We start from the raw sequence: 13677 nt of genomic DNA on the forward strand, positions 1-13677 counted from the left end.
TTCCTTTGTTAAAGCAAAAGATGAATTATTTCTTGTTTAAGTTGTTTATCTCTTCTAATACACAAGCACAATGGATGACAAGCTAATGGAATTGATCGAAATAGTGCTGACTTTTCTTAACTCTAAAGAAAGATAAAAGAATGCTTTTCAATTTAAAAAAATCTTACTTATTACAGAGGAAAGGGTCACTGGAGAAAGATAAACAAAATAAATTAATCAAAACTTAGGTTTTCCATAATGGTGTAGTTAGATCATACCTTATTGATACCCATTGACAGGAAGTGATCTAGCAGGTATCGGGCTTCTGTAAGCGTGCAAGCATTAATGACTGCAGTGACATCCAATGTTTCTCCTTCTTCCTACATCAAACGAGCATATGATGAAAATTATTTTGAGCTGAATGTATTCAAACAGAGGCAAAAGCCTATTATTCCATTTATTTATTTGGTAGTGTCAGGTTAGTTAATAAGACTCCTTAGAAAAATGTAAAATATGATCTCTACCCCAAGAAATATATGTGCTAGTTGAAAAGAAAAAACACACTTGAGCAGTTAAGAATTCAAGATGGATTAATAAATGATATACATTTTTAAACATTTTTGATTTTACAAACAATAAATAATATCACAAAATCAACAAAGATATCTGGAGAGCAGGCAGGGAGTTATATCAATGCAAAATCTAAGAATCATATTAAACCAATAAATAAAAAATTCCTTGATATAAAAATTCAAAGTGCTTTTCATGATAAATATGAAAATATCTTCCTTAAGCCATTAACCACATGTTTTTACAATTACAAACCTTTGCTTCTTCCATCTGCATGATGTTGGCTTGACAATCAGAGATACTGTCATTGATGTAATCTATATTAGCAGTTAATGACTCCATCTCCTCATTGATGTTAACCACATTTTTATCTCCCTCTCCACTCTCCTTGACTATCTTTTCCCGTCTTTTTGAAAGTTTCTCTCGTCTTTTTGTGAGATCTTCCCGTTGCTATTGAGAAAACAGACTGGATTTCAAGAAATAATATTGATCCAGGACATTATGCTAAGTGAAATAAGTGAGTCACAAAGGGACAAATACTGCAAGATTCCATTCATATGAGGTATCTAAAATAGTCAAACTCATAGATGCACTAAATAAAATGGCAGTTGCCAGGGGCTGGGGGAGGTGCTGTTCAATGGGTTTGAAGTATCAGTTACGTAAGATGAGTAAGTTCTAGAGATCCTCTGTACAACACTGTGCCTATAGTTAACAACACTGTGCTGTACACTTAAAAATGTGTTAAGAAGGCTGATCTCATGCTGTCTGTTCTTCCCATAATTAAAACAAAGCAAAACAAAAAAAGAAATGATATTCATCTATTCAAACACATTACAATCAAAACTCACCAAAAAAAAAGAAAAAAAATTGGTGAGTATTAATTTACCCAGAGCTCAAATTTGGAAAACTAAAATTAACAGCCAGCTAAGGAAGAGCATATCTATGCTCTATTTTCCACACCTTGAGGAGTCTATTCATATCCGCCTCCATATTGGAAATAGTCATTTTCTGCATGATGATGTCTGTGACCCTGCGCTCAAGAAGCTGCCACTTCATGCGAGCTGTCTTGGAAGTAAACACTCGGCCAGTCAGTCCTTTCCTCTGATATTTTTTTCTATAATCACATAAAAACAGACAAACATAATTACTTATGTGCAATCAATTACTAGATTGTATACTGCCAAATAATGAGCTGTTTTCCATTGAAGTCCAACATTTAATAATAATGCCACAAAGATTATGTCAGAAGGAATAGAAGAATTGTACTGACCTGGTTCCATTTGTTGTGGGCGTTGGTAAGGCCTGGACTCTTGCCACAGGAATTCTCATTTTCTGCTGGGCTCCTGCCCTTGATACATCTGCTTCTACAGCAGCTGCACTGGAACCCGCGTCCTGGGGGGTATCAGATGAGCTCAGCTTCCGAGTGACTTTCCCAGCCACTCTATCTGACATGGGCCTCACTTGCCTACGAAGAGCTGTAACCTGAAAGAGCAAGAGAGATTGGCTTATTCTCCTCATCTACAGAAATATATCATTTACCTCAAAGCCAGAATGTTTCCCCCAAATGATTGACTTGCCTCTTCAGTTTTGCGTCGAAGAACCACTTCTTGGTTTCTTTTTTGGGCTTCCAGAAGTCTAAGTTGATGCTATAAGATAATAACAAATAAGTTAAAATGGTAAACTGAAAGATATGATGCTTTCTACTCCTGCATTAATATAGTCCCCCATCCCATTGTGAACTATAACAGTTCTTAGCAGAATATGAGCTAACAACAACCTTGCATCCATTACTACAAATAAGGATATTTTATTCCCATAAATAAAAATGCATACTGATACAGCCACCTTTTTCTAAAAAATGAAGTTATCTCTGTGACATACTTTTATTTAAGATACAATATATAATACTTACTATACACAAGTACTTTTCTAAATCCTTTTAAATATTATATCATTTCATTTTTGCTAGACATTTTGTTTTGCTAGCTGAGGCATGAACAGGAAGAAATACAGCTTAGAATATTTTCAATAAAGTCACTTTATAATATATACAGTAATTATTAACTCTGTTTTAAATATAGGGAAAACATAATAATTATATTAACACTTTATAATAACTTTGAAAATATTATGTTGGGTAAAGTGAATGAACAATAAAACATGTCAGTATTGGCTGCCAATTTGTTTCTAGGTACTTTATATGATAAAGACAATTTATTATAAATTACTCTGAGCCTTTTTGTAAGGCTATAATTTAGGAAAGAATTTTGGGGCTAAAAAAGAACAGAGATCCTAGTTCTAGTTCTGTCATTTATTCAACTGTGATCTTGGGCAAAGCTTAGGAATTGGGCTTAATCGCAAATATCCCTTCTGGGACTTAAATTCTGTGATCTACTAAATAACCCTTTATGTTTTGTATCACTAATTCAAACAGATCATTCATCTCATGTTTATGCATATTCCTGTGTCATCAGATGAGAATTCTTGGAGAAACAGACTCTATCTTAATCACTGCCATATCTTCATTACTTACAACAATGATTGACATAGAGGCAAAGTTAACAAGTATTTTTAAATGAATGAACTACCAAAAATTAAAATTAACATATAGTTCGAAGCTTGTTACTACTACATTAAGTTTTTTCCATTCTAAGTTAAAATCTCAAGTTCATTCATATTATTTGTATTGTGTACAAATATACAAAGGGTTAAAAGATGAATAGGACGTGAAAAAACTTAGAAAGGGGTTCAATATGCACACACACCGCAATAAGTAAAAGGGTGAGGGAGTCTGAATGTTAGCTTTGTATGTGATTAGCCACCATCACAACTATATAACAGAATATTCTATCATATATGATCCTATGTTGTGAAATAAGATTCAAAAGTTCCATCCCAGGAGTTAGTTGTTCAATATTGACCTCTATGTCTCATATGAATTAGTTACAAAGAAATAAGTAGTGAATATTGTAAGAAAATTATTCCTGTCATCCCAAAGTTTGGATTAAAAACAAAATAAATGTGGTTTTGTCTTTCTCTGACTTATTTCACCTAGCATAATATTCTCTAGCTCCATCCATATTATTGCACATGGCAAGATTTCATTCTTTTTTATGGCTGAATAATATGCAGAATTTAAGAAACAAAACAAATGAGCAAAGGCAAAGAAAGAGAGAAAGGTGCAAACCAAGAAACAGACTCTTAACTACAGAGAACAAACTGGTGGTTACCAGAGGGGAGGGGATGGGTGAAAAAGGTGGTGGGATGAAGGAGGGCATTTGTTGTGATGAGCACTGGGTGTTGTATGGAAGTGTTGAGTCACTATATTGTACACTATACTGCACACCTGAAGCTAATATTACACTGTATGTTAACGGACTGGAATTTGAATAAAAACTTCTAAATAAATACATAAATAAATAGCCAGAAAGTGGAAATAACCCAAACATCTACCAATTAAGGAATGGATAAACAAAATGTGCTCTATCCATACAATCATACAAAGGAATGAACTACCAATACATGCAATAACATAGATGAACCTTGAAAACATCATGCTAAATTTAAAAAGCCAGATAAAAAAGGCTACATATTGTATATTCCATTCATATGAAACATCCACAGTGGGCAAATCCACGGAGACAGATAGTATTCTAGAGTGGCTGTCAAGGGCCAGGGAGGGGGAAGAATGGGAGTGACTGCTAATGGGTACGGAGTTTCTTTTTGGAGTGATAAAAAATATTCTGGAATAAAACAGTAATGATTGTTGCACAATTCTGTGAAGATACTAAATCCTTAAATTGCACAGTTTAAAGGAGTGAATTTTACGGCTCGTGAATATCTGCCAATTTTTGTAAATAAGAAAAAAGAAAGAAATATAGCCTTAATACAGCAGTCATCTCATGAAAATATCTACTTTTCTCATTACTCCCTTCTATCTCCTTAAATTGTCTTTTTACCTCCCAAAGTACATGTCTACTTCCTAAAATATGCTGTTTGCCCACATTTTCTTCAGGGAGGATTTAGAACAAGTTGAGCAAGAAAAAAGAACAGAGGCTGAAACCTAACCAACAATGGGAAAAAGACCATGATGGCCTCTTCTTCTGAGGAAAAAAAAATCATAAATGAAATAACCATTTTGCCAGAAATTTGGAAAGAAGAAAAAACAAACTGACTTTAACCTAAAACCTTAACACAGTTACAGTTAGCATGTTGGTATATATCCTTAAAATTTTTTCCCTCATTTTAATCAAGCATGCATATATGAAATGCTACTTTATGAGGTGCCTGGATGACTCAGTCAGTTAAGCCTCTGCCTTTGGCTCAGGTCATGATCTCCTTGTCCTGGGATGGAGCCCCACATGGGGATCCCTGCTCGGCGAGGAGTCTGCTTCTCCCTCTCCTTCTGCCTCCCCCCCGCAGCTCATGCTCTCTCTCTGTCTCAAATAAGTAAATTCTTTTAAAAAATGCTACTTTACACTTAATGTTAAATCACAGTCATTTTTCATTTTACTATAAGCAGTTTCCAAATCCTAATCTTCAATGGATGAATAATAACCTATTAAATGAGATGGGCAATAATTTAACCATTCCTCCTACTGTCAAGCATCTTTGTTGTTTTTACATTTTTCACTATTACAAATAACCCTAAAATAAAGATTTTAACTCATAATGATTTTTTTGATTTTAGATTATTTTCCTAGTCTAAGTTCATGGGAGAAGTAGGATTCTTAAGTGAAAGAATATGAAAACTTTTATAGCTCTTAGTAAAGCCTCCTCTACTGGAAGTGGGTTATTATTCCAGGAACCTTGCTAAGAATCGCTAGTGGTGAAACTGTCTGGAACCATCCTAAAATCACTATCTTACATAATACTGCAAGTAGTTCCCTGATCTCCCTAGAGATAATCAATTATCCTTTGCCATTTTCTCACATCTCATCATCTAGGAAATAAGCCTCTAATAAAACTTATAATAATATTATGGTGTTTTTTAGAACCTTGTATATTGAGTTCTATAATCCATACATACATTATAATAAATGCCATGTTATAAAATTAATGCTTAATTATGGTCTTAACCAGCACTTCATAGTTATAGTTATCAAAAAATTTTCTTCCATTTACTAAACAAGCTTGTTCAGTGTACAATATTTGTATATAACTAAAAGTTAAAGTCCACTCACATCTCTTTTACGTTGATCTTTTTTCAATTGAGCAATCTCTCTGTTTCTCCTAGACTCTGTCAATCTGGCTTTTTCTTGTTCTTCTTTCATTTGTTTCATTAGTCGAACCTAAAAAAATTAGGTAAACACATCTATTGGAGTTTTCCTATCACAACATTCATTAAATTAATCACATGTATGGAAGTAAGCAGTTAGAATTCTGAATACTTAACATGGAAACAATGGAGCTTTGCTGCACATTTTAAATGGTCAATTCTTATTTTGTGGGATTAATAGATTTCTATTTCTAATAATTTTCTAGTATGTTTCCATCAAACTGCTTAGTGCTCTATGCATTTTATATTCAGTGTTCAGTTGGTACTTATTTCTGGTACTTATTACCAGTAGCTGTGTGACCTTGAACAAATTACTTAACCTCTCTAGGTTTTCATTTCTCATATATAAAATAGAGGTAACAGCTCTATGGCATTGGACTATTATGATAATTTATTGAGTAATATCTGTATAGTGCTTATAACAATGCCTGGCATATAGTAAGCACCTAATAATTTTAGCTATTGCTGTCATCAGCAAAGACACATTATAATCTAAAATTCCTAAATCATTTTCACATTTGCTATTTCACATTTGTTATTTGACATTGATTGTCAGGCCGAATGTTAATAAGAATAATTAATTCCACAACAAAAACACAGGACAGATAAGGATTCACATACTCTCTTTTGTCAAGAGAAGACAATTTATATTTTTCTACGCATGGGAAGGATAAACACTAAATTCAAGGTAGTTGTTACCTCTGGGGGAAAAGGGAATATGATCAGAAAGGAATACATAGGTTTTGTGTATACTGTAAATGTTTAATATCTTAAATAGTGAATATAGCGTTTGTTATGTAATTATCAATTTTTTGCATGTTCATAATATATTATGTGTTTCAGGAGGAGAGTTATATCCATCAAAGAAGCCCTGTTTTTGACCACATGATTTTCAGCTACTCTGAAGAAAGGCTTTGATAATGGATGACAATAGGAAACAACTTCTAATTGCCAAAAGGAACTGCATCATTTTTAAGACTGGGTTACCTTTTATTGAATATGGAAAGAACCACAATAATTTTTTGTCCCAAATGACACAAATATCCTCAACATCAGACTTTAATGCAAAATATAATCAATACCTTTGTCTTTTTCATTTCCATCACATCCTGCTGCAATTTCTTCAATTGCTTTTCATACTGAGACTGGTTTTTAAGCAGCCTTGCATGCTCTTTTTGGGCTGTCTGAAGTCTTTGTAGTTCTTTATTCATGGCTTGGAGTTTCTTTTCATATTCAGACCTAACTTTTTTTGCCTTTTCTTCTGAGTAAGATTCCACTGAACCTAAATGATCAGAGGGTATTTATATTTACTTCTATAAGATACAGATTTTCATTTTGCTGATTTATAACTCATGAGCTCAGAGAAAATCTTCCAAACACAAACCTCAAGAGGCCAGGGCACCTGTGAATCAGTCTCTCTTTTATTATGTATTCTCAGCTTAGTTTAACAATTATTTAAGTTTTTTTTTTAATTTAAAAAATATTCCCAGCATAAATCAAGACAGTAAAACAATTAGCCACAACTTTGGACAAAATAATTAAATAGCCTAGATAGGAACCAGAATGAAAAAATAAGCAATATTTAACATAATGAGACAAACTTGCATATAATGTGGCTTCTAATGTAATTTCTTTCTTCTAAAGGCAGAAATGATAAAAACCCACTTTGGCAATTTAGTTGGAACCTTAATTAGAATTAAATGCAATTCTTACCTAAATTCTGGAGCACCTGGTCTCTCTCAAGCTGAGTGTCCCGAATTTTATGTTGCAGCATCATTAACTTCTCTTCATACTGCTTTTTCAGTGTCTGCAATCTTTTCTGGCTGTTTTCTAGTTCATCAATCAGCTTCTGCTTGATTGCAATTTCACAAGTAATGTTTGCTAAGTCTGCTTGATAATTAGCTATTTATAAAAGAAGAAAATAAACACACTGTAATAGGCCACAATACCATAATTCTAACTTTCAAGCAAGAGCATGGAAACCACCATCTACATCCAGGTATTCACTTAACAGCTATAAGGAAAATTTCCTGGATAAACCAAAAACTAAAAAAGAGGTGAACAGATAGACTGTTCACATGGATCAGTGACAACAGATACTATTTGTGCTAAGAATGGAAATCACACAATGACTAAATCCAGGAGGGGCAGAAACATGAGGCTGGGAGGGAATACACAAGTCAGCAGTCAAAAGGCTGCCCTCGTCAAGGATGAATGGAGAATGTTTTCTGCCCGTATTTTAAACAAATTCCCCAAATTAATTTTTGTCCTTGTACTAAACAGCAAGTACCTTTCTCATCTGATTCAGAATCTGATTCATCGGAGCTTTCACCCCCTTCAATGTCATCCTCTTCCTCCTCCTCCTCCTCCTCTTCTTCCTCATGATCACTCACTTCTTGACTTTCTTCCTAAAATGTGATTTATGACTGTTAATAGCACAAATATCAACCAAACAAACTGATTACCTCATTAAGAGAGATTGCTGGAGTACAAAATACAGAAGTACACAAAATTCACCTTTCAACAGTGCAAAAATCATTCCACAATGTTAGGGTTATTACATAATTTTGTCTTAAATAAAATAGTACTTCACCTCTCCTAGTATTCTACCCCCTTCCACACATACACACAATGCTCTCACATTGCACATGATTGACAGTTGCCAGTATTTTATAGCTCATATTTCTGAAAAAAAGAAGTCCTCAAGCAAACAGTTTAAAATGGATACATGATAACCATTTCTCTTTTCTACATATAAGTCTACATATAAATTAGGATAGTTATCAGCAACCATAAACAAGCTAAATTCAGGCACTGAAATATACAAGTTCATTCTTTCATACTTACCACTTCTAATTCATTGTTTTCTCTTTCTGTAATACCCTTTTCTTCTTTCTTCTCTTGGTCAGTATCTGTATTATCCTCTTTACCAGCCACACTTTAAAAAAAAGGAACAAAAGGGTACAGTATTAAAATAGAGAGGGAAATTGTTCACTTTTGCCTCCCAGATCTTAAAAATCATCAATTATTTGTGAAAACAAACTAGAAGGGTTTATCGTTTGACTGAGCAAAGTTATGTGTGATGCTTCAGAGGAAAACTGAAATTGCCATTCAAACAATAGTGATTTATATCATTGTAGAAAAGCTTATTTCCTAGAAACACTGAGGAAGAGATTATACCCTAGAGGATGAGATCTGATGAGGTAGCTATGAGGTAGTCATAGTGACAGTTAACTAGAATGTAGGTGATTTAAATTCAAAGAAAATCAAAACAAGTATTTTTCTTTTCTCATCTAAATATATGACTTTTCCCATCTAAACACAAAGATACAGAAGCTGAATTTTTATTGATGTCCTAATACGTTTAAGAATAAATTTAAAGATCCAGAATAAATCTGCTCACAGTAAGTTTGTCTACACTAGCTGTATCCATTAGTGTGGTTAGGTATCTTCTAGTAATAGCACAGGCTTTTTTCCTACGCCATACCTATGGCACAGGACTCTTAAAATTTTCTCAAAGAAATGGGTCTTTGCACATCAAAACTGTCTGAGGTTCAGCCTGACCTTCGACTGAATAGGAAATTCCAGGATCTGCTGCAAGATGGGCCATACCAAATAGAAGCCTCCTGTTTGGTCATCTGGTACTAACAGCTCTAACCACATACTGATGTCAGGTAATGCTTATAGCTAACCTAACTCAGCCCCAGTGGCCTTAAGAAGAAGACAGTGCACACTACAGTGAGCAAAGTTTTTCACACTTAATTGACTATGACTCTTCTAGGGTTCAGCAACCATGATCAATTATGCGCAGAAGTTACACATCTGTTCACTAGACTCATACATTTAATCAAACTAAATAATATTAAGAAAGTGAACTTCAAATAAATCTATATGTGAAAGATTTCTTCTTGTGCTACTGCAACATTCTGAAATCATCAATAAAAAAATACTCAAAAAGGAAATATTCTCCAAATAAAATTCCCCTAGAAAGAGCTTAAAAACTTTATCAAAATAACTTTATAACAGCTATCATATCTTTCAGGCATTCTGCTACATTAAAAAACTGCCCTAATACCTGGACTTGTTTTTAGTTTCTAGGCTAAAAATTTAATCTTCTTTAAGCTCTGTTATTATTAAACTGAAATGTTTAACCCTAGGTCCCAATCCTCACAGATACTTTTGTACTCACAGCAAGATAAATCACTTTTCCCTTGTAAGCTCTTTTCAGAGTTTATTTATGTGATCATTTCTTTAATTTCTGTCTTCCCTACTAAACTGTAAGCCTTGTTAGGGCAGGGATCATGCCTGTTTGACTCAACATTATGCCCCCCATACCCAGGGGATGTACATAATAAATATGCAGTGTTTACTAAATATATTAATCTCTATTACTGTGCATGAGCACCTGTTTGTCACCTCTATGTGTCTCGTGCACTAATTATGTTGGAGTCTAATGGCACAGGCTGAAAGATGCATAAAGATGGGTAGAAGACAGCATATCTCTAGAGTGAGAAGGAAAAACCAGTAGTAATACCAATAAAACAATCTTAACTGGAGAGAAATCAAGTAAATTATAACAGGGTGCCATGAGTGTTGTTAAATCATTTTGTTAGAAAAAAAATGATTATACTGAATGCCTCTCTTACATCACTTGTATTATATACTAGAGCTGTTGATTTTCCATCACGCAGTTCCAACTGAAACTCTAGAAAGAAACTCCCCTTCATCCATCACCCCACTCAAAGGATAGTATGGGGCACTCAAACAGACTATACTTGAGGTTTAGGACTGAGGTTAAGGCTAGGACAGGTGAATGTGTTTGGAAAGAAATTTCCCATCACCATTCCCCAGTTTCTCCCCTATGAAGTCTTCCTTCCTCACCTGTAAATTGTTGCAGCACACAATTTTTGTTATTGTTGGTTGTTTCATTATTTAAGCTCCAACCCAAATTCTCTTTTACTCTGGTTTATAGCTAGATGACCACTTTATTGTAACCCTCCTACTTTCTTCAAGTCACCAGTATCCAGCAAATGTTTTCACTTACATATAAAGGTAATTCATATATTATGTGCTATTCATGCCAATTTTGATGCAGAAAGATCAACAGTTATAACTTTACATTATTAATTTACCTTTATCACTTAAAACTTAAGTTTTTAAAATACAAGTTGATACTTTATAATTATTGTACCTCAAATATTCAAGTTTTCCTCAATAAACTGAGACAAATTGATATCTAAAATAACTAAGAAGCACGAAAGATATTTAAGTTTGCATGTTACACAGAATCAGAATTTTGAAGTTGGAAGGAACACTAGTGATCATGCAGTTTAACCCCTTTGACATTTCACAACCAATGTCAACATTTTTGTTGACAACCTAAAAAGAAACTGCAGCCCAGGGAAGTATCTTGACTCCCCGGCTGGTATTCTAGAATCTTACACTTAAAGTCCAGTTCATAGACATGGGAGCATGAGCTTCACCCAGAAGCTAGTGAGATAGTCAAAATCTCAACTCCACCTCAGTTTTACTGAATCAGAATCTTCATTCTATCAAACCACTCAGGTGATCTGTATACATATTCACATTGAGAAAGCCCTGTCCTAGAACATAACACTGCTATGCTTTTGCCATCCTTTAGGGGATGCTATAAAAACTGGAAGCCAACTTCACTCACTAAAGACAAAGGACTTGAAAATTTTAAGGTGGAAGGGTGGCTTCCATACATTACTTTAACTATGCATTTTATTTTGACCTTCTGAAGTAGAAAAAATCTCGCATTTTTAATGCTATAATTTGATTCGTATAATGTCCTAAACACATGCTAATTAGGTGAGTTCTAGTGCAAACAATCAGAATTACATTCTCATTATAGAATACTTTAAATAAGTTATAGAATTATAGAATAAAATTATAGATACTGCAGAACACTAAATAATATGTGGAATATAATTGTGGAATGTAATTATTAAATAATTTTAAGAAAATAAAATTTTTAAGCTTTCATATTTAAAATAAGATATTACTGTAACTAATTATTGCATAGTAAAAGTTCTCAAAAGGCTTATTTTAAGTAAGAGATGAAATTTCTAAAGCGGTGCTTCTAAAATATTTAAATATTATTTTCTTAATCATTTTGATGATATAATCTGGAGGTTTAGAAAAATCTATGAAAAGAAGTTCTGATAAGAAGTAAAATCCTACTTAATCCTGGTTTAAATAACTATAATTCTGAATGACTAAAATATTAATTTTTATTATATGGAGAGTTCAGAAACATGCCTCTAAATTTTGCTCAAATTTTAAGCAAAAAAAAGAAAATACCTGTTTCTGATCCTCACCTCAAATACATTTTAAAAGCAACACTTATTTTTCTAATTCAACCTTAAAAACGCCTTATAAATCTTATCTGTAATAAGGCCACATTTTCCTGTTGCTTTGTTGCCATTTAATGTTGTTTTCCAACAACTACTAAAATATTTGTATATACAAATACGTTTGTATTGCAAATATAATATTCCAAAACTACACCAAATAAGGAAGAGAGAAGAAAAGCCACCTGTGACTTAGCATGGGCTGCAACAAAATCTCAATTCCCACCCAATTAAAAATTCCCAGTCTGCTCACAAGCTTTTGAAAGATACATTCTGAAAGTCCATGGTGGGTTTTTGAGGGGTCATTTTTAGTCTAAAATAGGTAAGTCACCATCATAATTATGCTAGTTTATTCAGAAGTCACGTGAAATTGCCTGAATTTTAATCCATGTAACTTGTGAGGGTTTTCTTCTGAAAAAGTAGTTTCTAGAAATATATTTGATGTATTTGTCAATTTTATAAAATCATCATTAATTTTAGGAGCACCAAGCTAATCTAGTCTGAAACAATCTATAATTCTATAACATATTTCCTTGTGAATGGCAACTAAGTATTTAAATGACATTTTAATAAAAAACCTGGGAAATATTCCAACCTTCTTTCTTCTCGATTGCTTTCCTCAAGTTTCTGTAGCCTTCAAAATCACGAGGCACAGTATTGGAAGGCCAAGCCAATGAAGGACAAACCAGACAGTAAAAAGCGAAAGTGATAAGAAGGTAAAAATGATACATGAGCTTGAAGACTTTAAAATAAATTTTAAAAGATATCATCAAAGGACAATACACAGTAAAAAGGCAATACATTTTGTATGAATAAAAAGTAAGTAGAAAAACAAGCAGCATTATATCTAAGAAGAGTATATAGGCTATAGTTGAAATTATTTAGCAGTAAAATGTAGAGTCTCAGTTTATATAACTTGATCAGTAGTAAGAGTGTTTGGATGCCATTGCTTTTTTTAATCTGAAATGGTTCAATTTTCTCAGTTTCCCCAAAAAAGCCCACTTTCAATGATATCCTCTTCCTTTTAAGCCTTCCCCAAAGACCTTTTTATGGCATCATTAAAAGAACTTCAAAAAGTAATGCCTTTATACCATAATATGAAAATACCATTAATACTACATACTAGAATGCTACTTCTAAAACTTGTTTTCTATTTTTAACATACTACATGTGAACATCACTAAATCTAAAAAAAAAAGTTCTATTTCAAAATTATACATGAAATGGTATTACAGTCAAATGAGTATGATTGTTATGATATCAGTGAAAAACTGTAATTTTATTAATTGAAAATAAAATCTCATAATATCACTGTTCTAATAATTAAAAACTATTAAAAGGATTAAGGCAAAGGTGGCAATAAAATGGGAAATGTGGTACTTTCCATTAGTAAGATTGTTCTTGAATCAGAAAAATATAAGAAAAACTAAAACTATGTACTTAAAGACTTTGAAATGTAATTTAAACAACATTCAA

At 33.1% G+C, this 13677-nt stretch overlaps 1 protein-coding gene across 1 annotated transcript in view; it reads right to left on the bottom strand.

Annotated features, from left to right (window-relative positions):
- KIF21A (kinesin family member 21A) overlaps positions 1-13677 on the bottom strand; it is a 117056-nt gene that overhangs the window by 38640 nt on the left and 64739 nt on the right. Inside the window, exons 12-22 of the mRNA XM_088025578.1 lie at positions 12797-12835; positions 8675-8765; positions 8118-8235; positions 7541-7729; positions 6910-7109; positions 5733-5840; positions 2127-2195; positions 1820-2031; positions 1510-1663; positions 805-999; positions 258-359 (exon numbers count right to left, since the gene is read on the bottom strand). Of these exons, the coding sequence (XP_087881704.1) occupies positions 258-359; positions 805-999; positions 1510-1663; positions 1820-2031; positions 2127-2195; positions 5733-5840; positions 6910-7109; positions 7541-7729; positions 8118-8235; positions 8675-8765; positions 12797-12835 (1477 nt within the window). The remainder of the gene's footprint in view (positions 1-257; positions 360-804; positions 1000-1509; positions 1664-1819; positions 2032-2126; positions 2196-5732; positions 5841-6909; positions 7110-7540; positions 7730-8117; positions 8236-8674; positions 8766-12796; positions 12836-13677) is intronic.

This window comes from Eumetopias jubatus, unplaced genomic scaffold (genome assembly GCF_037043125.1).
Source record: "Eumetopias jubatus isolate StellerSeaLion01/CBP00866 unplaced genomic scaffold, mEumJub1_p1.0 scaffold_8, whole genome shotgun sequence".
Classification (NCBI taxonomy): Eukaryota; Metazoa; Chordata; class Mammalia; order Carnivora; family Otariidae; genus Eumetopias; species Eumetopias jubatus.